Genomic DNA, 25696 nt, shown 5'->3' on the forward strand with positions numbered 1-25696 from the left:
AGCTATATATTTTTCACAACAGTAACAATATGAGATCATTAATACTGTCTATATTTTAAGTGACCCCGATTTAATTATTTCCTTGTGCTGCTTTTTGATATACTTATTTCCTTGGCATTCTTGTGTTTGAAAAATAATAAGCTTTTAAACAGAGATAGGTTGTAGCCATCATGAGGCAAGTTTATTTTTGGAAAGGCAAAATATAAGGTCATAACTGTGCTTTCAGTCACTCTCCTCCCAAGGAAAGTCATTTTGCTTTTTTGAACTATGTATTGATTTTATGGTATATGTTAAAGGTGACTGTATAGACTTTGTATTCTTATCTCTAATTCATTTAGGAGTTTGGAAGTTCTGTAGCACTGACACAAATATATTTTCTCTATTTTTTTTTAATACTTGGCTATTTTCCCCCCTGAGATATATTGGAACATATCTAACTTAGATACATTATGTACCTGAAATATCAGAAGAAAATTCCTGTCTCAGCATGCCATTTCTGTTCTCTGTAATTTAGACATTCTTCATGCTGCATTTATGTCCGTAAGCGTAATAGTCCTAACATTAAAAACCAGCCTTCATTTAGTGGCTCACCCTTCAAGTAGTCCATTATAGCCTTTCACTCTCTCACCCTGCCCTGCCTCCAACTCTCACCATTTTTAATAAGCAACTCAAATGTAGTAAACTATCTTCTCTGTGCTCAGGGCAAAAACATCAACAGACACATGATAACATGTTTTGGAATAGCACATTGAAATAGCCCATAATTCTTGTCCTAAAATACCCCACTGCAAACAAAGTCTTAAAATTATTTCAAACCCTAGACTGTAGTCTGATTCCTTTAGTCCATGATTTTTTTTCTTCTACCATACAAGCTCTAATGAGGAAGTAGATAATATATGTGTTTCTACAGGTTTGCTTAGACAGACATGCAGCAAATGTTCATCAAATGACTAAAAATAACATACAGGCAAATCAAAGAGAGGGCAGAACATCTCCCCAGGAGAACAGTATATACTGAGAAAACCCTGAAACCCAGCAGCAATTCCAACAGCGGCGAATCTTAGATTCTATTTCATATATAAAGCTTTAAAATTCTAGAAAAAATAGCATCTTATATGAAGCGGTAGAAAAACATTCTTGATTAAATAATTTAAATGGCTCATTACATAGTGGATTTAACTGTCCAAACCAAGTAAAGGAATTTGTCAGCTAAACTGCAGTGATAAAGTAAGAAGTTACTGTGGCACTGATATGAGACAGACCAAAGTTCAAATTCTGTCCTTGTGTGGCATTATGCAAGTTATTCACTCCACTTTTCTCTAAAATGTCACTTATTCTGTAGGGTTCTTTGGAGGATTAAAATATATAGATCATGTCCCTACTGTAACAAAACTCAATAATCTACCAGTAAGTGGTAACTAATAGCAATGAACTCTCCTCTCAGAGATGCCTATCTGAAAGGGCTTGAGTTTGCAAAATCACTGTATTCAGACTATCCCTTAAAGTCATATATCTCCAAGATTTCTTCACAAAAGCCACCTTGATGGAGGAGGAGTGGTAGAGAGGAAGTATTTAAGAGTCAGGGTCCTGGAAGTTACAAAGAAGTAGGCCATGGGACCATTAGTTCCTTGTTACTGGTTTTACAGATTTGAGTAATAAGAATTTTTTTTTTCCTAAAGAATTCTATTGTTTAAAAGAAATGTGAAAACTGCTGAATGAAGCATATCCTTTCAGATTTAAACTTCTGTGGTTTGAGACTCCTAAGATTCTAACTCCCCAGTACCCAGCATTTTGAGGTCCACCCTGTTGTGTTCATGAACTGAGGTTAAGCCTTCTCTTGCCCTTCTTCCCTCTCCTTCCTGTTTCCCTTCCTTTCTTCTCCCTAGGGCCAATCCATTTCTCAGTTCCCCTCAGGAATACTACTACATATATTCACACATATAGTTTTACTTGTATTAACAGACAATGTTAATTAGATGACAAAAGAGACATTTTGACCCGATGTCTCTATCCTCAAACATAAAAGCAGCCATAATGTGGGAAACTCAGCATCTCACTACCAACACTACATGCACATAATTTTGCCCTTTTACTCTCTGCCATGCCTTGTTTCTGGCAGATATACTGCCAGATGATTCTGTCAATTCAACTGTGTGAGATTTATGGCAGATATGATTCTCAAAAAATACATGCATCATTATCAATTGTGTATAATAGGGTGAGGAAAATATTAAGTAAAGAGATCTACTAATTTTAATAAGCAATTACTATTCCCAGAAAGACTATAGATTAGAAATGAGAGGTCAAAAACTTATTTGAAATTTCTTCTCAGAGGTATTAAAATGTATAGCACAATATATATATAATATTATGTAAATATAAATTAGAATTGTCCACTACAATACCGAGACTACTATCAAATAGAAAACTTACCTAAAACTGTGTTACCTATAAATGTTATCATCTGTATCAAATTGTGGACATGAATGTTTTATTTACTTTTCACCACTATCAGAAAAAGCCAAGTACAAAATCATGTGACCTAACCACACTCCCTCTTAAATACACAAGCAACTGAATCTCACCAAATAAATATTTGAAGAAGGCAGGTCCCATTTTAACAATCTGGCTAATAATTTATGCTTAAAATCTAAGAGAAATAAAGATACTCAGTTTTACATGTAACAAACTAATAAAAAGGCACTTTCTTAACAGTATTGTTTCTTTTGCTTCTTTGTTTGTGTCATCTAATTTTGTGTTCTACATTTTAGTTTGGGGACTTGACACAGAGACAGACTTGAAATCCAGGAGGGTCTTAAACTATTGAATCACACCTGGCTAAGTTTTATAAGACAGGATGGTTTCTTACTTCAATTTTTAGGTTGATTTAATGACCGAGGGCTTTTATATTTTACAATATATAAAATGTGTGTAATTTAAATTAGGAACTCTGTACAGTGATTTACATTATTATCAGTAAAAGTACCAGATTGAAGGTGGAATATAATGTAGTCATAATTTTAAATACCGTCAAACGAGTACTCTAGAGACTCCAAACTAAAATTCAATTAGTCATTTTACAAAAACGTGTTAAGAAGGAAAAGCAGTTATAATTACAATGAAAGATGAATTACAATCACAGTTCCTACACTCTGATCACGAACAGAACATATAGTAAAATGGTCAGATGAATTTGTTTTATGATGTCATAAACATAAAATACTTGACGAACCAGATCACAGACCCAGATGTATTTGAGATCAAAGAACAAATGATGGTTTTCATACAACATCTCATTCTTTGTAGGTTAATGTTATATATTTATATATCCAATTTTTGATGAGTAAACATTGGATGAATTTGACAAGAAAGCACAGAGAGAAGAGAGAAATGAAAAAAAAAAAAAAAAAACCTTTTCTGGGTAGTATTAGTAACATTTAAATATATCTAAAATAAACAGGTGATACCATTTATAAAGGAAATAAGCCTAATATTAATAATTATGTGAAGTTCTTCTAATTGCATTCAAATGTGAACTCAATATCATATTTGAGAAAAGGGGGATTTTATTCAATTAATTTTTTAATCCAGAGAAAACCAGCTTTACTATTCAAACAAGGACCAAAATATTTTAAATCTGATATTAAAAGAGTTGACATTTTTTTCTAAGCAAAATAGTGTATTGGAAAAATTAAAATTTTTGAAATGAGATCTATACTCATGAGGACATTATAGTCTAGTAAAAAAATATAAAGCTGATAATATAACATCAGCAATTTAATTATATACAAAGTATAGTACAGCCAAGTATATATGTGGTTATAAGAATAAAATAAAATTAAGAGTTCTAAGCCAGTCAGGAAAATCTTCCCAAAGCAGTGGGAACTTGTGTAGACATAGCAATAATAGGTAAGAGTTTGGTCAATGGATAAGTGGACAAAGAAATATCTAAGCAGAGGTAAGGGAACATTAAAAGGCCAGAAAATGTCAAAGAACAGAAAGCGAGAGAAGAGAGAAGAGAGAAGAGAGAGAGAGAGAGAGAGAGAGAGAGAGAGAGAGAGAGAGAGAGAGAGAATGTGTGTGTCTAGAGGAATAGAGGGATTAGAGGGATCCAGGATGGTGGGAAAAGAAGAATTTGATCCCATTTGAGGTCTCATGTTATGCATCTTTTATTCTAATCTGTAAAATTTTAATTAGTTTAGTTTTCCAGTAGTATATTTGTGAGCACTGATTTTGTTACCTTTTATTAACTTATAAGATACATACAGAATACTACACAACTCACCTTCAGACCATCTCCCTAGGCCCTCCCATAGGTAATAACACCGTGATTTCCAACTCAACAGTTACTTTTACCTCATTTTGAAATTTATGTAAACATAACACATACTCTTGTGTCTGGTATTATTCCCACGAGCCTGTAGCTGTGACATTCATTCACATCGTTGTGTATAACAATAGTCTATGTTCATTGTGGAGTAAGATTCCACCATATGAATATCCCATCATTTATTTGTCTATTGCACTGCTGTTCAAGTTGTTTTCAGCTTGTGTCCATTATGAATGCTGATGCTGTAAATATTCCTACATGTGTCTTTTGGGGAATATGAGCACTCAATTCTGCTGGGCTTATACCCAAAAATGAATTAGCAGGTCAGCAGGCTGTACAAAGTAGTTGTAAGGATTTACATCCAATCATAGTCTATGTGGGTTTTGCTTGCTCTACATTCTCACCAACACCTGAAATCACATTTGCAGCAGTTTCTCATTATGACTTTAATTTGCATTTCCTTGATGACTAAGTTGAATAGGTGCTCAGATTTTCAAGTCATTTTTAGGTGTTAAGACTCTTTCACAAAGTGCTCATTCTTTGGCATGCTGTTATTAAATATATTTAGCAGGCCTGTTAGCCATCATTGTCATCTAACAAAAGTAATATGTGGCAACTGCTGCAGAGTGTTATAAGCAATTTTTGATAGTATGGTATCTTTCCATGTGGAGACATTATTTTCCTCCTTTCTCTACTCTTCAACACATACTCCTTCTTGTATCATTCTAAATTATTTATTCACCCTACATTTCTTCTTCCCCTCTTGGCATCTAGTCCAAAAAGTCAATTAACAGAAATGGATTAGCAATGTCCAAGTACTGCATAGAGCTCAATAACAAGTTCATGTCAGAGAGCCAACCTTCCTGCTATAGCGGTTACTGAAGCTTGGGATTTTGGTTTGTTTGAGTGCTTGTGTGTGACTTTTAAGTAGACAAAAGAAGGAAGCCTACCTGTCTATACATTGGAAAATAAAAGGATCATTCATAAAACTTTAATAGGAAAAGTCTAAATGTCTCCTTTGCGCCAGTTTATGGCAGATAATGTTCATTCAGCACTTTGAAGAAATATCATAAGGAAAATGAATAAAACAGCATTTTCTATAAAGAAAATAAATATGGTGTTTTCTCTCAACTCTCTTCAGAACTAAACACAGTTATACTCAGGAAAAAATAAAGTGCCATGACCTTTTTTCCCTCCTTTGAGTGATTAATTACTTAATGTCCTATTAATTGGTCAATCTGGCTGAATTTCAAACACTTTCATTTTCTGTGCATATCATATTTTATTGTAACCACCAATTAGGTTGTGCATCAAAGGTGAGCCAACAAGGTCATCTGAGCAATATCTCTTCAGCTCTTCATTATCCACCATCAATGGTAATTAACAATGGTAACATTTCCATAAATCAACGTCTTTCTGATTATTCTCTAATGATAAACAGTCAAAATGTGTGCATTCCAGCCCACCCTCTTTAATTTTACATGAAAAATTCAGTCTAAATATATCACAGAGAAAATTCAGGCCAAAAATTGCAGTTGTTTCTTTAATTAAAATGCACCAGCAAAATAAGGTTATGTACCTTTGAAAGAAAAATACAAACTTATGCAGAACACTAAATGAGTCTGCTGAAGATATAGGGGTCAAACACAAGAAGAAAAGGATGTCAAGCACAAAGTATCATTTTATTCCTCTGCAAAGGAAATTATGGCTCATTCCAGCCTCAGAAATAACCATTTGTCTAATCAGCCATGGGAAGTGACAATTCAGAATAAGCAGCAGATTTAATCCATGTACATACTATAGTGTAGACTTATAAAAATTTTTTCAAGAAAAAAATGTGGGGGTGGGGGGAGTGGATCTCATGAAAATAAAAAAGACACAAAGCATTAGAGTAGAGGAAGAAGGTTAGGAGGAGAGAAAGGGGAAGAAAATTGGCCAAATTGTTACGTACATGTACAAACATGTTAAAATGAATCCCACTGCTAAATACAATTATTACACACACCCCAAAAAATAATTAATTAAAAAACAACACTTTTTAAAGGACACATATACTATATTCATTTATAACACAAAATATGGAAATATAACTTTTAGACTTTCCTTTATTTGCTTTACATTCTTGTGATATGTTGATATTTCTTTCTTTATATTTTATGAATCATACTAATTATCAAGTTCAGGGATGATGGTGGTAAAAGGGATTTTTGTCCATCACCGGAATTGATATTTTCACTACTAATTGTTATGTTTAAAATTGCCTATCTAAAATTCATACTCAGTTTAGGAAGGACTTTCTGAATTGGGAGAAAAAATAATTTTAAACTATTTTATTTAATTGTAATAAAATACTAAAAATGTATTTTTAAAAAGTTGTTAGTAATAGAAAATCAGAATATCAATTGATTATATACAATAATATAGTTACATATTATATTTTATACACACATTATTATATGATATATAAGTATATGTGATATTTGTTTCTTTTTAAAAATTGGGTAGTTTCTTCTCTTTACCACTGCAATTTTGAAATTCCTGTTTATATTTTTGATTTTTGTAATTAAACAAGTTGTTGCTAAACACAGGACCCATATTATTTCCAAATTATTATGTTGAACTGAAAGCACAAATATGAATCCAACATTGTATAAAATTATATATATATATATATATATATATATATCGATGTCTTCTATTAATGTGGTTTTCACAAGTAAGAGAAAACAATCAGAAGATGCATTACTCCATTACTTTGTTCTCACCCAAAAAATAAAAAAAAAAAAGAAGATGTATTCATTCCGCAAAATCAAAGGATATAACAAGATCTTAGCAAAACCAATGAATAGGTTTCAGCACTATTTCTATGTTATTCTCTGGGAAAAAAGGCTTTCCATTTGATAATTTTTGTCTCTAAGATGCTCCTCCATCAGAGCCACTGGTTTGCTCATGATCAGCAGGAGCGTGAGACAGTCTCTCTCCCAACCATGGAACGGAAGCCCTTCCACTCAGTATAACTGAATCAAATTGGTAATTTTATTGAATAAGTATCAAATGAATCAATCCAAGTGTAAGATTTTTTTCAGTAGTCTTTTTTATTGTTCTGCTTTTTATGTTTTTATTTTTTGGTTTGTCATTTTTATTTCATATTAAGTAGAAAAAAAGCAATTATTTTTTTTGCAAAGACAGAGATAAGAAAGGTATAATGAGAAATTTTGAAGAATATATGGTTAGAGAAAGTGACTAAGGGAAATGCAAATAATAGTTTAAGACTAATATATGTCACCAAGAAATATAATAAATTCGCTTATTATAACAAAAAATTATTATAGTTATTTCTAAAATATGAAAATGCTACATACTCTGAAGCCATTTCCCCATGGCTAAGTAAATAAAATGGTTCTCAAGAGGGAGTACTTGGGAGGAAAATGAGCAAATTATATTCCATGCATGTATGATTATGTCAAAATGAACCCCAATTTTATGTATAGCTATAATACACTAATAAAAATACTTTTCAAATTTAAAAAGAGAGAGAGAGAATGATTCTTACCTTGAGGCATTTCAGGTGGCAGGTAATGGGGCTCTTGAGCACTAACATGTACCCATTCGAAATCATCATAGAGATCCTGGTGGTAATCACAGGCTCCTGGACCATCATCAAAAGTACATCCACCTGGAAACAGAAAAGAGAACCAGTGTAATATTCCAAACACGTGTTCTAAACATGGGGCAGCAAACACTACATTGAAATACTTGATGTGATACACATAATCATAATAATCAATGGTCCTCCTACTTATTATTATTCTCTTTAAATTTCTACATAAAAATAAGTGTCTATCAGTATATTTTGTTTAAATTAAAAAAACAGTTTGAGCCCCAGAAAGAAGGTTGAAGCACAACTTTTGAATTATTTTTAAAAATAGAACATATGGTTATATGAATAACTGCATGAGGATGGTAAAAAGAATTTCCTGAAATATATAAACCACCTAAAATCTAAATAATGTTTAACAACTTTTGTGGAGAGGAGAAGAAGGAATAGTGAAAATTGTCTTTCTTTGTAATGCTTGTCCAAATAGGTGAAGTCAATGTATACATCTTAACACATCCCTTGCTTTTGGTGCAACTAAACTGGAAAGCAGTATAGAAATTCCTTAGAAAACTTGAAATTGAACCACCAGCTATCTTGCTCCTTGGTCTATACCCAAAGACCAAGCATACTACAGTAGCAAAGCCACATCAATGTTTATACCAATGTTTATAGCAGCTCAATAACTAAACTGTGGTACCAACCTAAATGCCCTTCAATATATGAATGGATAAAGAAACTGGGGTATATATACACAATGGAATATTACTCAGCATTAAAAGATAATAAAATTAAGGCATTTTGCAGGTAAATGGATGGAGTTGGAGAATATCATGCTAAGCGAAATAAGCCGATTCCAAAAAACCAAAGGTGGAATGTTCTCTCTGATAAGTGGATACTGACTCGTAATGGGGTTGGCGGGGAGAATGTAAAAAATTGAGGAACTGTGATTGGGCAAAGGGAAGACAGGGGAGAGGAGGGAACATAGGGGCAGGAAAGATGTGAAATGAGATGGACATCATTACCCTAGATACATGTATGACAACATCTATGGTGCAAGACTACATTGTGTACAACCAGAGAATAAAAAGTTGTGTTCCATTTGTGTACAATGAATCAAAATTCATATTGCTGTCATATATACCTAATTAGAATGAATAAATAAATTAATTAATTATTAAAAATAACTATAAAATCTGCTCATAATAGGCAATGAGACAAATTGAACTTTATAAATAGAGTCTAAAGCAGTTGAGGTGTGAGAAATACACTCCCATAATTATTTAAATTATTTTCATACAGAAAGGTGATTTAAATGTAGGGGGACTGAAGCACAAATTCACTCAAGTTAGTTGTTAATCATTGCTTCCACTTTATTTAATAACCTGATTTTTCCCCCCATTTATGTCAGCATTTTTTTTTTCTGGTTTTATTTTTAAGGGTAATTGTATGGCAGAAGTAGAATGACTACTTTATACAGGCACACACAACTCAAAATATTTTGTGAATTCAAATCATGAAAATAAGAACTGGCCTATATGTCTAATCTTGAAAGAAAATAAATTAGAACTAATAAAAATCCAGCAGTGGCTTTAATGAGAAAAACCAATAACCTGATTCCTTTCAAGTAGCTTGTATTTTTGGTTTCCATGGGGATCTGTGTGAAGAGACTCAACAAATTCTTGGACCAGCAACAACAGGCTAAGGGATGGTAAACCTTGGGCCTTTAAATTCTTATCACTGTGCTCATCAAAAATTTGGCCCTTTGAGTATGAATGAAAGTCACATTCCTCACCAATGACAGAGAAAAGGCAGCATCAAAATCAAAACAGTACATCAGAGGTGTCCAGATGACACCACAGACCTAAAACCTTTTTCAAAAGCAAAAGTGCCTATCCGTGAATTCCTCTTATGAACACACCATTCCTTTAAAATAACCCAAAGTCCAGCAGCTTAAAAACTTAATATTGTCCTTTAAATATGCAATATATTTTTTATAAATGCTTTCATGAAAAATGATGTATTTTTTTTAATTTAAAATTAATCAGTTAAAAGAGGTTACAAGAAAACACAAATTCATACACCAAGGGAAAAGTTTTTCTCAAAAATATTATTTGTTATCACATCCCTAAAGTGACTTATTGCTTTCCAACACATGCCTTCAGGGGCCCCATTACCTTTATATTGGTAAGAGTACCCTAATGTAATTTAAACTACCAGTGGAACCCATATTGCCTCATTTGGAAGACAAATGGCCTTAATTGCTGTCCTTCAGAGCCTCTATAAATTTTAGACTCCAGCATTCTGATTAACAATAACACCTAAGAATAGATGTATGAAATAAATTGCACATCATTCCAGAAACATATCAAGAGTGTCTTGAAAGTCCTTGCTGGTCTTCTTGACTTGCATGAAAATAACATGTTAAAAGATAAGTTTTAATCTATAATTTACAATGAATTCTAATCCAAGGGTAGCCATAGAACTCTTCACCACATGTATAACATATTTCTAAATCTTTCTTTGGTAAGAGGTTTTTCCAATTGCTTTTGTAAACAACAGTATATCTCAAGGTTAAGGAATAAAACAGTGTAGTAGAAGATAGGGAGTATAAAAACTAAAAACAATGAACCAAACAGTGGTTATGTGGGATAACAGTGTGATTGGAATTCTAAAGAGCAAATGAGAAGTAGATACCTGTACCTAGTATGTTGAGGAAGACTTTACTGAGTTACCCCTAATGAAGGTGAGTAAGAATGTGCCAAGAAAACCAAAGCTAGAATGGAAACAGGATTTCAATCAAAGGAAAGGCAAAAAGAAATGTCAGAGAAGGCTAAAGCAGCATGAGATAGTAGCAAATCTCAAATAATTCTCTATAATGAACATGAAAAGTATGGAGGGAATGCGGCAGAAACAAATCTAAACAAGGAAGATTTTAAATGTCATAAATGGAGTTTAATGTTTCTTCGTCAGTTGTATTGAAAGCACTGAAAGATTTATACCCAGAATATGGCACAATTCAAGCCTCATTTAAAATTAATGATAACAACTCAAAATAAAACATATAAAGGGCTGGGGACATGGCTCAGTAGTTAAGCATCCCTGGGTCAATCCCTGGTAGCAGAAAAAAATAAAATAAACCATACTTAATAATAACATCAGTAGCTGTCACGTGTAGAAGAATAGAAAGTGGAATGGAGGAAAATGGAAGTAGATATTTGGATTCAACCTTACAATAGACAGCATGTAGAATATATCTTGAATTAATTCCATCATTCACTCTCTCTACTGATATTTAAGACTCACTAGAAAGTCTTAAATAGAAAGCCTTCTATGCTACATACAGTCCTGTCTATACGTGTTCCTGATCTGTAGTATTCCTATCTATTTAAAAGAGAAATGTCAAAACAAGGTTCTTATTCATAAATTAAAGCATCACTCACGAATTTTAAGTTTTACAAAACTAGACGGCAGAACAGAAGATGGCAACACTGAACTGGCATTCCAAAAATTTAGTTAGGCAGAGGAGAGAAAAAATGAGCAAGGAAACATCTTGCACTTTCAACTGTTGTATTTGCTACTGGTGCTAAGGCTACAAATGAGTAGCTGCAAATCATGCCAGAAAAATGGTGACCATAGATCTTGACCCTGGGAGGAAAATTACTTCTGAAAAGTATTTCACAGATTGCTAATTCCTCTCGACCAGTCATTTAGCTGAGGGACAGCTGCATCACTGCAGTGGTCTGCTTCCACCATGGAGAGCCACTTGAAGGTCTCTGCAACCTGTTCTCCTGAAAACAAAAATCAGACAGATTTGAACTTGCCAGAATTTCTTTCCTTTTCTAATGCAGTCATGGAAAGGGATAGTACTAAGTAATATTTGGTATACCAGCCCCTCTAAAATAATTCTCTGGCTTCAAAATGATACTGCCCAAATATCTAAAACATTTAGAGGAATTCTTGAGAACTTAGTCTATGAGAAATATGAAAATAAAGACCCTTTCTGTAGAATTATGAAGAAATGAGAAATGCTAAAACTCAAATCCTTTCTGAAGTCAAACTTTTCAATAGAAAAGGTTTACTTCATGTTGAACTACAAAAAAGAAAAGAAAAGAAAAAAGAAAAAAGCCATTAAGAACTTGGACAGTCGTGAATATTTTGTTCTTTTAAAAATAAAGTGTTCTTTTAAAAATAGTGTGCTAGAATCTTCCACATTCTCCTTTACATATCTGTAATCTTCTGACTGCATATAATAGCAAGAAAAAATACAGTTATCTTTTGTGATTCTATACTGAAACAAGTTTCATTTAACTAAATATATAGAACATTTTCTTAATTTCTTATATCGTGTGGAATATATCAGACTTTAAAAAGTAAGAAAGTCCTGGACCAAACATGTTGGCAAGTACATCTTTAGCACAGTCGTTAGATGACTCTTAAAACTGAACTAGTTAAACTTCTAATGTGAATTAAGCTTTAATATACAAATTTGAACTTTTAAGTAGTGTGGTAAGCCATTCTTATAGACCGTGGCCGCCATTAGAAGATGGTGCCGGCTTCCACTGTGGCCTGTGATAAACAACTCCTTTTTTGGAGAGTTGGCACACAATCCCTTACCACCCTATGAGAGAGATCCACGTGGCAGCTTGGGATTGGTATGCGGGAGGCTTTATTAGGCTGTGCTTGGGCGCTCGGCGGGGAGGTCGCTAGAAGATGATACATGAAACAAGGCCTGAATAAACTGCTGAAAGAAGAATCCTGTGTCGTGTTTTCCCTTGCCGGCAAGGGGTCGCGACAATTGGTGGCCCGGACGGGGAATTATATTCCTCAAACCCAGGATCCAGAATTTTCAGCAGTCAGGGTGGTGCACCGGTAAGTTCCCAGGTAAAGTGGGAATCTGCAAGCAAATAGCGGGGCGCTCTCTCTATAAATAGAGAGAGAGCGGGAAAAAGGGACGCTCCCCTGTAAAAGGAAGAGAGCGGGGGGGGGGGGGGGGAATTCATAGAACGGAACGCTCCCCTGTAAAAGGAAGAGAGCAGGGAATTCATAGAACGGAACGCTCCCCTGTAAAAGGAAGAGAGCGGGGATTTTTGTACTTTCACTTTCTTTATAGCTTTAAAAACATTATGGGTGTTGCTTCTTCAAGCCCAATTTTGTTGGCCCTAGATGGGTTGTTACATTCAAAAGGACTTAAGATAAAGCAGAGTACTTTGCAGATGTTTTTAAGAGAAGCTGATATAGCGGCTCCTTGGTTTGCTTTTTCAGGGAGTCTTACGATTCCTAGTTGGGACAATTTAGGGAAAGATCTAGATTTCGCTCGTGAGCAAGGCACCTTAGAGGGTGGCGTTATACCACTTTGGAAGTTAGTTAGAGGATGTATAACAGATGGTAAATGCCAGGAAGCTGTGAGTAAGGGTCAAGCTATTCTTGAGCAACTGCATGAGGAAAAATCTGAAGGATCATGTAGCGAAGTGGCAGAGAGTATTAAAAGTAACAGTAGTGAGAAGGCAAAAGAGCCTGAAGATAAAAATAGGAGAAGGCTCTACCCAGACTTGACCGAATTAAAAACGCCTGAGAACACAAGCTACTCAGAGAGTTCTGAGGACCTTGATATATTGTTACAACAACTACATAAGATAAAAATGAAAAAGAAGAAAAAGGAGACACAGGGCACGCAGGCCTACTGTAAGAAGGGGAAGGGAGTTAACATCGGTCAACAAAACTCTGAGGAGGAGGAGGTAGAATATCTAGAAGAAGATATGGTGCCGATTGCCCCACCTCCATATGTGGGGGGGAGCCAAGGTTCCGAGAGATCTTTTCATGCACAAGTTTGGAGGACAGTTAAAACAGATATGGGACTTGCATACCCTGTATTTCAGGACAATAACAGGGGAAGATATCATGAGCCTTTAGACTTTAAGATAATTAAAACCTTGGCAGAATCTGTCCGCACTTATGGCATAGATGCCGCTTTCACTCTCAGGTGGAGGGACTTACTAGATTTTGCATGACTCCCTCAGATTGGGCTAGTCTAGTCCGCGCTTGTGTTTCCCCAGGGAAATATTAGGAGTCCAAAGTTGGCTGTTTAATGTTTCTGGCAGTACCCAAGACTCGGTGCGAGGTAGGAGACTTAAAATTACTTCATTACTTCACACAATTCACAATTGTTTAATGCTACATTACCCTCCGCAGCAGTCTGTCTCCAATCTCCGTTCCTGTTTCTTTTGGCTAATGTTACATTACAGGGGATGCTTAATTGTTCTAATATTACCTGTTATTTGTCTGAGTGTTGGAATGGCTCCTGGACTACGGCAGTGGTTATGAAAATTCCAACCTTTGTCCCGATCCCGGTTACTGCAGATCCAGAATCTTTTCCTATTGTTGAACTGATTAGAGCCCGTAGAGATTTTGGAATTACGGCAGCTATAGTGACAGCTGTGGCAGTGTCTGCTGCTGCAGCAGTTACAGCTGGAGTAGCCATGGCCAGCCAGGTTCAAACTGCTGCTACTATTAATCAGGTTATTCAACAAACATCCACCATACTTGAATCTCAAAGTAGAATTAATCAACACATTTTATCTGGGATTCTAGCTGCTAATCAAAGGATAGATCTGCTTCAAGCTCAAGTTGAGGAATTGTCTGACCTAGTACATTTGGGTTGTATTGATCAACATGCACATTTATGTATAACCTCTGTCAGATTTAATGATTCCAGGAATGCCTCCCGCATCATCGGGGAATATCTATCCGGAACCTGGTCCATGGAAGCAGAAAACTTGATCCAGTCTCAACTAACTCAGATTGCTGTTCTGAATAGCTCCCGTGTTGAACCAGTGACTTTGGGTCAATTCACCAGTTGGCTATCCTCTGCCTTTTCCTTTTTTAAGGAATGGGTGGGAGTGGGCATTTTTGGGTCAATGTGTTGCTTCGGTGTTGTACTTTGTCTGTGGCTTTTCTGTCGCCTAAGAGTTCGACATAGCCAAGAAAAGGCTATGATCGTCCAGGCTTTTGCAGCCCTAGAGAATGGTATCTCCACAAGTTTGGCTTGCGCAACTTAAGCAATAATTTCCTGGGTTTTGGCCATTGCACCCCAAGTCATCTTTGACATTGCACTGGGTTTGGCATGCCCTCCTCTTCCTGCCTTCCCAGTTTTGGAAGGCCCATGCACTCTGCAGGCCTTGTTGCCATTGCACGCAGGTGGGCTTCCATGCTGGTGCTGCACTTTATGCTTTGGACCCTTCGTTTTCTCAAGGGCTGAGGGATGGTGTTGCCACTTCCAACCTCATAGTCACTGACCGGCTACTTGTAAAATCCCCTTTCTTTTTCACCGTCATCACGATGCAGGATGCGAGGCAAGGCACTGCACTTGAGTGATCCCTCAACGGACCTCAAGGAAAGCATGTCCTATTGCATGCGGGTTTGATGTCCACGCCCCGCCCTACGAAAAAAGGCGTCGGCTGATATGGGACCAGGTCTAGGGAAGGGCCCTCCTTAGGACTGAACCATACACTGCAGCCACTTCTTCACAGTGGGATAGGACCTCTACTTTCGCCTGCATTATTTTATAAAATAGAAGGGGGAACTGTGGTAAGCCATTCTTATAGACCGTGGCCGCCATTAGAAGATGGCGCCGGCTTCCACTGTGGCCTGTGATAAACAACTCCTTTTTTGGAGAGTTGGCACACAATCCCTTACCACCCTATGAGAGAGATCCACATGGCAGCTTGGGATTGGTATGCGGGAGGCTTTATTAGGCTGTGCTTGGGCGCTCGGCGGGGGGTCGCTAGAAGATGATACATGAAACAAGGCCTGAATAAACTGCTGAAAGAAGAATCCTGTGTCGTGTTTTCCCTTGCCGGCGAGGGGTCGCGACAAAGTAGTAATCAAATTTAGAATGATCTTCCTCCCATGTAGAACATAGAGAAAAATTAAGATATACCTCATTAGACATAAAAAATATTGAGTTAAACTAACTTCAAATGAGTCCTCTTTAGTTATGCTAATCTGAGTTCCTAATATAAATATACTGCTATAGCCTCCAAAACATATCAAGAAGCAAATATTTCACCAAAAAAATTCAAAAGATATTCAGCTATTACTGAATATCTTAAATGTAGTTCCATTTATAATTTGAGTGAATATAGTTTATTTGCAGAAAAACACATTATTGAGAAAAGTATAGAAATTCATGCTTTTAAGTAAAGTTCATATTCCTATAAAATACAATGGGATATTTTAATAGATTTTTTTCTCTTTTAACTCTATACTTCTGTTGACAGTACAAAATAAGAGTTGACATATACAATCAATGTTTAGGTGTATGCATCTCCTATAAAGATAAGCAACACTTTTACTCAATGAATAAAAAAGAATATTGAAATACTGGAATTGAAATACAGGGGGAAAAAAAGCTAAGTAGATTCAAATGCCTTTAAATGCACATGGATAAATCACTGATCATAATATATTGTTCTAGTGCAATACCAAAAAGGATCTACTGGAAGAAAATTAAGAAAATCCATGAATAAAAGGTTATCAATTCAGACCCAGAATAAAATCCTTTACACTGCTAGTAATTTATTAGTATGTGAGAATATTATTAGAGTCTAGCAACTTCACAAAAGAAAAAGGACTGGGTACACATCTGTGGAAATTCAGACCCATCATTTGTTGATAGGTAACAATAAATCTTAATAATGAGAGAAGAAATCACTTCGAACACACTCATTAATTATCTAATTGTTCATCCCTATAATTCCATCTCTAGCCAAGAATATATGTTTAATATATGTAATCTAAGATTAGTTAGCTGGTAAGGCTTCTATTCAAATTGTCTATGAGACAAAGCAAATGTTATATTTTAAATAATTTTCCTTCAATAAAACTGAATGGAATAAGAACATGAAGACCAATTTTATATCCTCCATCTTTCCAGAAAAGTAATATTAAAACTTCCTGTACCTCAATTAATAAAAACTTGAGGAATTTTAAGGAACTGGTACATGCTATCCACTTACATGGTAGAAAAGTATATATGTATCTCGATACAGCATGAGGTAATTGCTAAATACATACCTAGCTTTGCTATTTTACTTCTGGGAATTTCAATTTCCTCCCTAGTAAAATCAAGACAATAATAGCTACAGTGCAATGATGTAAGGAATAGCCATATGCATGTAAGACTATTTACACTAACACGTTTTTGTAAAAGAAAATTTATTATTTTTCATGTACATTTTTTTCATGGTTTGTCCTGTATATGTGCCATCATATTACAGTTTGGATCCCATGCACATATTTAATAGATAAATCCTAAGTGAAAGAGAAGCTGCACAGTAGTACAAGTCAGAAACCTAGAGACTGTGAGAGAGCTGGAGACACTTTCAAGGTCCTCTAGTCCAAAGACTTTAAACCCATAAGCCTACAAAGGAAAATATATGGACCTTGTAACTCTGCAAATACATGCACAGGACCATGCAAATTTGTCTCCTAGTATGGGTTGCTAAGTTCAGCATTCTTTCCATAACTCACATAAAACGAAGACTAGCTATGTGATTGAGGTAAGCAGATATTAAAAGAAAATAAAAAGCCAGGTTATCTGCATTTTCTCTCAAATACATATAACCACATGTCCACTGCAAGAGCAAACCCAGAAGACAGGTGTGAGCAATCCAAATTTCTTTCTAATTTCTTTCTAATTTTCAGGTCTCACACACAAATTGGAATCCAGAAATAAGACTCTGAGACATGGTCAGCCCCGACAGTATATATGTGACTTCATCCAACCTCATTATGGAGCTAATGGGTGATTTCATGCCAAATAGCCTTAGAAATGATTTCACAGATGAAAAGAGGTTTATTAAAATGTAAAAGGAATGTATTAACGAAAAGTGTCTCAGAGTAGGAAAAATTAGAATTGCCTATGGTCACAGAGCAAGAAAGTATCAAAGTGAGAATCTGAATCTAGGCACCACAAGTTCTTTACTCTTAATCATTACACTAAATGGCTCCCCAAAATAAGGCAGAATTAGACATTTTCAGAATCATCCAGTAGAGGCCCCTCCCATGGACTCAGCCCCAAAATATTATCCAACTAAAAGCACATTTCCCATTCCACATATGCAAGAGCACAATGTTACTTCATCCTTTGAGGATAAAATGTAGTGAACTTTGAACCACATCACATGTCAAAGTCTCCCAGGCATTCTTGATGTCAAAAATGGGAAAGGGTCTTTCTTGAATAAAGTCATAAAAGTCTAGTTGATTAGTATTTTTAGCAAATAATTTTATTTAAACAGGTTGACTGAAGGACAAATTTTCATATGATAGTAACATTGCCCTCTTGATATTGCTTGGCAAGCTTCACTTTTCAACACATCTTCCCCAAAACATGCGTAAATGAGTTATTGTACTGTGTTTAAAAACATTAATATAAAAACATTTAAAAGGTGAAAACAATTTTTTTTTCATTACTGTCCTTACACTAACTGTAGAATAAGATAACAGGTATTTTCCCAAAGAACATTAGTGAGTGTATATACACAAGTTTCTTTTTCTTTTTCTATATTCCAGTAAAAGCTCAACACTTTTGCTTAGTGTTAGATACACAATCTGAGAAACCCACTGAACAAAGTAATTGAGAGTAAATGTAGTGAAAAATAAAATTCCCAACTGAAGTCATATTTACATTTTGGTAAAATTGGAAACCACCCAAGCTCACATTTAAACTTCTCTTTGTTTTGTTTCTCTGAAGGGATTACTGGTGGGCTCCACTTCACCCATATCAGACACGTTCTGGCTTATTTCAGCAGTTGCTCCTGACTTAGATCAAGTATGGCGGGTGATGGATCATTTTTCATTAGTGAAGGGAATTCTGTGAAAGGCTGAAGCCATGTAAAACAAACTCTATGACCCAACCTCCTAGAAAAGGGGCAAAGACGCCGCTCTGAGGCTTTAGATTTGAAGTTACTTATCAGATTGATGAAGAAATTCTAACATGCTCAAGTACATTTTAAGAAAGTCAAAAATTCAGTTAAGACTTTTAAATATAATTCAAGGAAAGAGATATAATTTAGGTAATAATTAAGAAAAAAAAAACTCAAAAGTTAAAAAGGAAACTCTTTCAATATTTTTCCTTAATATGAAAACGCCTTCCTATCCAAATGTTTTGGATGTGATTAATGTAGAAGATAATATAGGCCAAGGTCTGAATTTTCATAGCTCTTTAAACTTATTCTCAATAGTAAAGAGTTAATGTTTCTTTAGTAAGTATGAAAATTGGGAAACATCATCATTTCAACCAGTATTTTTCTACTGTCTATATTAACCAGTTCTTCTCTTCCAGCCATCATTTAGGACAGCTTGGCCTTCTACCAGATCCACAGCCAACAAGCCACTCATACAAGAAGCCAGATCCCAACTCTCTCCTCATAGTCCTCTCTCAGTAAGTACATATGGCTAACATTTAGTGGAACTGCTCAAAAAATAAAGATTTCTCAGTGGCAAAAAGCACTGTTACAGACAAACACATAAGTAGCACTTAAGTCAATGACCATTGTAACCTAACAGAGAGTTTCACTGGTGGAATGGTGAGAAAGGTTTGACATTGGGCCTCACCAAGATTTAGGTCTGCCTGGGTATTTGTTTTCTCATTTCTATACCAATAAATAAACCATTTCTCCTTACTTTCTCATCTCTACTTCCAATGACTACTTAGGAATGGTGTGCCAATTAATTTGAAAATCTGTCCAGAATATCCTATGACATAGGAGTTAAGTGCTCTATACATCTGGGCAATCATTAAGTGAAGATTTCAGTTAGAAAAACATATGGGTGATATTATTGTTCTATATTTATATGAGATTTTAAATGTAAATTGATCAATAATTTGGTGGATTAGAAAAGAGCAGATGAGTTTACAGTATAATATCCATCACTCCTGAGCACTTGTGAAAGGTAAAACAGTGAAGTGAAAATAAATTCAGAAAGAGAGGTCACTACCAACTCTACTCCCTGGTAGAACTTCTAAACTGCAAACTACCACAATTCAACTATTCTTACATGAAAGTATTTTAAAGATTCTGGATCTGCTTCTATTAAGATTTCATGGGAAAAAATACAAAAAGAAAAAAAGAGATTCGGTATGGAAAAGAGATCTAGAGCTGGAGGAATAATTTAATAGCGAATAGAAGTTAACTTTCTTTTGCTGCAAACTCCTGCAGATCAAGGCTCAGGGTTCCCAAAAACAGTAGCATAAAAATACCAATATACTTGGAATACCCTTGCCTCACCAAGTTTAGATGATTGGCTGATACATTATAACTCATTCTTCAATATTTTTTTTTAATTTTTCCCTCTAGCATTTGCCCTAAAACATAAGAACCAACTTTAAATCTATCAAATTGTAAGGTTTACTGGAAAAAGGCAAATACGTTTCTTCAAAAACAGACATAAAAACCTGGAAGTATTTTAAATTTCCTATATGAAGGGAGAAGCTGGCAAATACAATTTGAATAATGAAAGCCACAGGAGTATGAAGATCGCATTTGAAGTCTGGTGTCTCCACAGTGTGATGGTTTTCATGCCCCACTCCTTACCTCAAGCCATAGCTATATTGGGGTATTTTCAAATCTTCAGAAATAGATAAAGTAAAATATATTATTTTAGTGTCTTTCTAGAAAGGCCATACTGGCAAGTAATTATTTTTGAATGTGTCTAACTAATATTTTAATAAACATAGGGAAAGTCTCTCCACTTTATTACTCATATAAGGGGAAATTGAAAAAAAAAATGAGGAGTTCTTAACATTTGCAAAAAGAGTACCGACTTTATGTAAGGCTAAGCAGAAATAGAAATAATAGAAGGACAATGGAGACTTTGCTTCTTAGGGTCATTTTCTGTTCCAGGTTTTTATTGCACTTGCACTTTAAATCAAACATTTCATGTCTGTAATCTACCCTACATAAATGTTGGCATATGTGCAGTCCTGAGTCCCACAAAAAAAAAAAAAAAAAAACAACTAGGTCTACCTCCCATCCCCCTACCCCCCCCTCTCTCTCTCTCTCTCTATATATATATTTATATATATATATATATTTATTTATTTATTTATTTATTTATTTATTTATTTATCAGCTTCAAAGATACCGTAGGTAACAGGACTCCCTTCAGCCTTTAAGAGGGACTGACAGCAAAATTGCTCACAGTTCAAACTTTAGGCTAATAACCAATGGTAAGTTATTTTGATAGTTCATTCATGTAAATAAGCTAAATATTCAATGCTATTAACTGATAACAACAAAGCATATTTTAAGAAACAACATAGAATGTCACAATTATTTGAACTAATCCTGAGGGAATTAAGAGACCCAAAGATATTACAGTAAGAAATGTCAAATCAAATGTACAAAGGAAAAGAAAAAAGTGTCATAGGAGATTGGTGACATAAAAGTATCCCCCCCTTAATCGACAATTGTTTCAGATAGATATTTAGCATGCTGAAAAAACAAACAGAGAAATTTCTTATGAGAAGTAGAGTTTTATATAAACTGCTCAAGATGAGATGGATGACATCAACAGTCTTGTTAGGTCATCCAAAAAGAAAATTATCTTTAAAAAAATGACTTGAATATAACTTCCTAGTATTCTTCTAACATCGAATAACAAACTGTACCTATTTTTTTTAAGTGACTTTGGGCCTTTTCTGAAGATACAAACATAATTCACAATAGATTAAAGTATAGTGGAGAGCCTAGCCCATCAAAAGCATTTCTAATGCTACTTAATCTACAAAGGATTGGTTATAACTTTGCCATAAAATATATACACATGCATATTTCTATAGAAAATGCTTGGATTATAATTCTGATCATCTAAATACTATTACTTATAAAATTATTCAATTCAATATTGAACTGTTATAAAAATATAAAATATAGTATTATAAAATAAAATTATAAAATATAATCTATTCTCAGAAATTACATTTACAAGTAGTAGAAAGTACAATATGATGAACTAATGAAAACACATGTTAAATGTATTAGGGTGAATAGGAAAATATCTCCCAACAATTAGTCATTTCCTTGACCCTGGCTCTTAGCTTTCAGTATTGAAATTAATTGTAGTCTACAATTTGGATGTTGCCACAGGTTTTACCCAGATCAAGATAATGCACGGAGAAAGCAGGACTGGAGAAAATAAGACATGAAAATATGGTATACAGCTCACAATTAGCTGATATTCCAGATAACTGTATTTGATTAAGTTTTTCAGGAGATGCTTCACAAAGCATAAACAGGAAATGGGGCTGCTGGATCCCAGAACTAGGCTACTGGATTACCAAGAAAGGTGACAGAAGCCCAGAGAAAGTCACAGAAAGGAATCTACATGAGGGCAATTAAGACTAACAGCTTGAAGGGTATAAGAGGGTGGAGAGTCACAGAGGAACCCTGAGACAGGGACTAAAAGTAGCCACTCAATCTTAGTGACCCACTTTTTCTCAGTGGCAATAACCATAATTCAAGAGTCATAATCATGTTGCTCATGATAACATGATCACTTTAAGAACAGCCTGCAGATGCATGGAAGGCAGATAAGTAAGAGGCATTTAGATTTGTGTTCAATGTGTTTTAACCTGCAACCAGTAAATAAATTCCACATCTAGGAGGAAATGTGTGATATTCAAAAGCCACTTCCTACTGAGATCACATCTAAAAGTAAATATCCTCAAAAGATGACCATTATCCATCAGTGAAATTCTGCAGTCCACTCAGACTCCCTCTTAAGTAATTTCATAGAAACAGACAAAAGATAGTGTCACTAGAGGCCAGGAAAGGTAGAAGAAACAGGCACTAATATACAGTTAGGAAAGAACAATAGTAATATTCTACAGAACATTAGGGTGACTATGGTTCGTAGCAATTTACAATATAAATTTATTTTATTATTTTATATTATTTTATTTTTAAAAAAACCTCAAAGATTTTAAAAGATCCTAACACAAAGAAAAATACCTGTTTAAGAAGACAGAAATGTAAATTGTCCTGGCTTATTACACATAGTATATATGCATTGAATTATCACAGTGAATCCCATAAAAATGTACAGAAGTTTTAAAAAGACCTAAAATATAACCTCTTCATTTCTACAGACAAAAACCAAACACTCTTTTATTTAGTATATGATTCCTTGGTCAATTGAATGTGTTGCATGCCTAAATTTCCTGGAAAAGTTTTTGTAAAGTTTCCTTATTACAAATATAGAAAATATCAGCTTTTATTTTCCCCAGAAAAAGAAGAGGATTTTAAAAAGTTGATTCCTAAATTGAGAGCAGTTTAACTTCAGTCCTATGATCAAATCTATTCTCCACATATTTACAGTTTTAAGCAGCAAATATAAGAAACGGCAAAATACAATTGGAATGTAGTTTTTTACAATTATAATCTTTAGATGCATTAGAATTCACAAACAAAACTCAGAAAGGCTTTTACGGATCTCAAAGGGGATTAATGAAAATATTTGGTCAGAATACAAATGAAGTGTAAAGCCAACAGTTATTTTTAAAACACCCCAAATATTTAACACAATTCACAGCACATAATAAGCATTAAATAAACAATAGAGTTCTTTTAATTTAAAAGATCAGGTATATTCCCACAAATCATCAAAAATAAGTGCTAATATTTTGGTTTACATTCTTTCTAACCTTCGCCATATTATATTTCCTTGCTGTTTATTTATGATATTCAAGGAAAACACTATTTCTTTGAAAATTTACAGTTTCAAATCATCTTGCTGATTATCTAAATTTAATAGGTTTGCAATTGATGCTACTGGGAGTTCTAAATATAAATTCACAATGTCTGTATAATGCTAAATTCGTTCTCCTTTGTGTGTGTGTAATTACTGAAATTCCTATGAATTTCTAAAACAATATTAATAATGGCAATACTGACAGATGTTATTAATTAGTGCTTTATCTGTTAGTTGGAATATTGCTTATTGATGGATTAATATCTACCTCCATTCATCTTCAGTGCTCCTTTCACTGAGGACATTCTTTAGATACAAGGTAAGAACTGTGTGAAAGATTGCAAAGTTCCGGAGGGAGTGATAGTAATGGGCATCTCAGCACACAGGGAAACACCAGGAGGAACAGTAGTGGAAGTAATGACTCCATCCAGTGATGACAGGGTAGCTACTACATGTCAGGCACTGTTCTCAACACTTTATATGAAGCACCCTCCAAGTGGAAAAGATGAGAACTAACATTTCCATCTTATTAATAAAGAAACTAAGGTAGAATTTAGTTTATTGAAGGTTGTATAACTAGCAAGGTTCCAAGCCAGTGTCCAAATCCAAACCAAGCAGGAACTTCCCCAATTTTTTTTTTTTTTCAAATGGTTGGAAAAAAGCACTGCAAAGGGAAGACGAACATCAAACCCTAGTAGAGAGTCAATGGGCAAGCCATGTCTTACCAAGCCACAGCTACAGGTATGAGCAGCCTCCCAAACCAAAGGTCAGATACCACTGGCATTTTGACAGATGCAGAAAAGATCTCTAGAGAAAGAAGGTGTATTTTTGCACAAACTATAACCAACTGCAAAAATCTCTGATGAAAGGTGAATTTCACACTTCAAACACCCTCACATAGTGGAGTAAGGACAGCCTCTTCTTCCAGGTATCTCAGAGACTTCTCAAGCCAGTGAATTCTAGGTAAACAACTGGCACTAACTTCTTTCACTCCTTTCTCCTGTTTCTTCTCCTGTAGAGCAGGAGGAAGGCAAACACTCATTTTAGCAGCTGTGACTCAGCTGTCTACTCTACATGCCTGCACTAGGAATTTGGACAACCCTTTAGAGATGCCATTTATAAGTGAGAAATTGTTGGAAGAGTAAGGATACATGCCTCATTCAATTAGCATTTCTTTTGTGTAATAAATATTTTTAACACAGTATATTTCAGCATCTACAACCCCTATATTTCCTCCATGGCAAAGGACATCTAATTTCCTAAAACCAGCTATTTGAGGATGGAACTGTACTTAATCCTGCCCACACATCACTAAAGCAGGACAAGACAATGATACATGATCTGCCTCATTGCAGAGCTCAAAGCAATGCCAGGAAGGAAGAGAAAATAATAAGGGAATCTACCAAAAGACCTGACCTTGCCCCTTTTTCTTCCATAAAGTTAATCTTAGTTTTCTAGGAAAAGCCTGAGCTCCACTTATTCTAAATGTTAATTTACTTAAAAGGAAAGAATTTTAAAATGTGAGGAATTGCAAAAGATTCTCAAGATTTACCAAGTACAACTCTCCACCCGGTATAGGAATGTCCTATAGAGTCTCAGGACAGATGGCCTCTCTGCATCTGCTTAGATACTTTTCACATCCTTCGTCTTAAGAAAGAGCCAGACATCTGTGACATCAATGGTATTCCTCTGGGATGTCTTTGAAATCACTTGACTATTCAGATGAAATGGCATGCCAGTTTTGAAAATTAGATCTTCCCCAAAGCTACACCCCATTGCATGTCATATAACTAGCAGACATCAGTCCTATGATCAAATCTATTCTCAATATATTTACAGTTTTAAGCGGCAAATATAAGAAACAGCAAAATACAATATGTGCTGTAAGGACAGTGCGAGCACAGGCCACTCTCTTTACCTAGAACACAGCACAAGTTCATTGGTTACAAGGTGCACATACATGAAAATTACTATAAGGATCACTTTGTGAAGAGTATCTTACTTTGATCCAATTTTTC

At 34.9% G+C, this 25696-nt stretch overlaps 1 protein-coding gene across 13 annotated transcripts in view; it reads right to left on the bottom strand.

Moving 5' to 3' along the window:
• The window catches only part of Ptprk (protein tyrosine phosphatase receptor type K), a 560796-nt gene that overhangs the window by 420188 nt on the left and 114912 nt on the right, over positions 1–25696 (bottom strand). For all 13 annotated transcript variants that reach the window (XM_058581031.1, XM_058581026.1, XM_058581030.1 and 10 more), the window contains one exon: positions 7884–8006. In XM_058581031.1, coding sequence (XP_058437014.1) covers positions 7884–8006 — 123 coding nt within the window. The remainder of the gene's footprint in view (positions 1–7883; positions 8007–25696) is intronic.

Source organism: Marmota monax, unplaced genomic scaffold, assembly GCF_021218885.2.
Source record: "Marmota monax isolate L192 unplaced genomic scaffold, Marmota_monax_Labrador192_F-V1.1 WCK01_AAM20220418_F8-fsc00030, whole genome shotgun sequence".
Taxonomy (NCBI): domain Eukaryota; kingdom Metazoa; phylum Chordata; class Mammalia; order Rodentia; family Sciuridae; genus Marmota; species Marmota monax.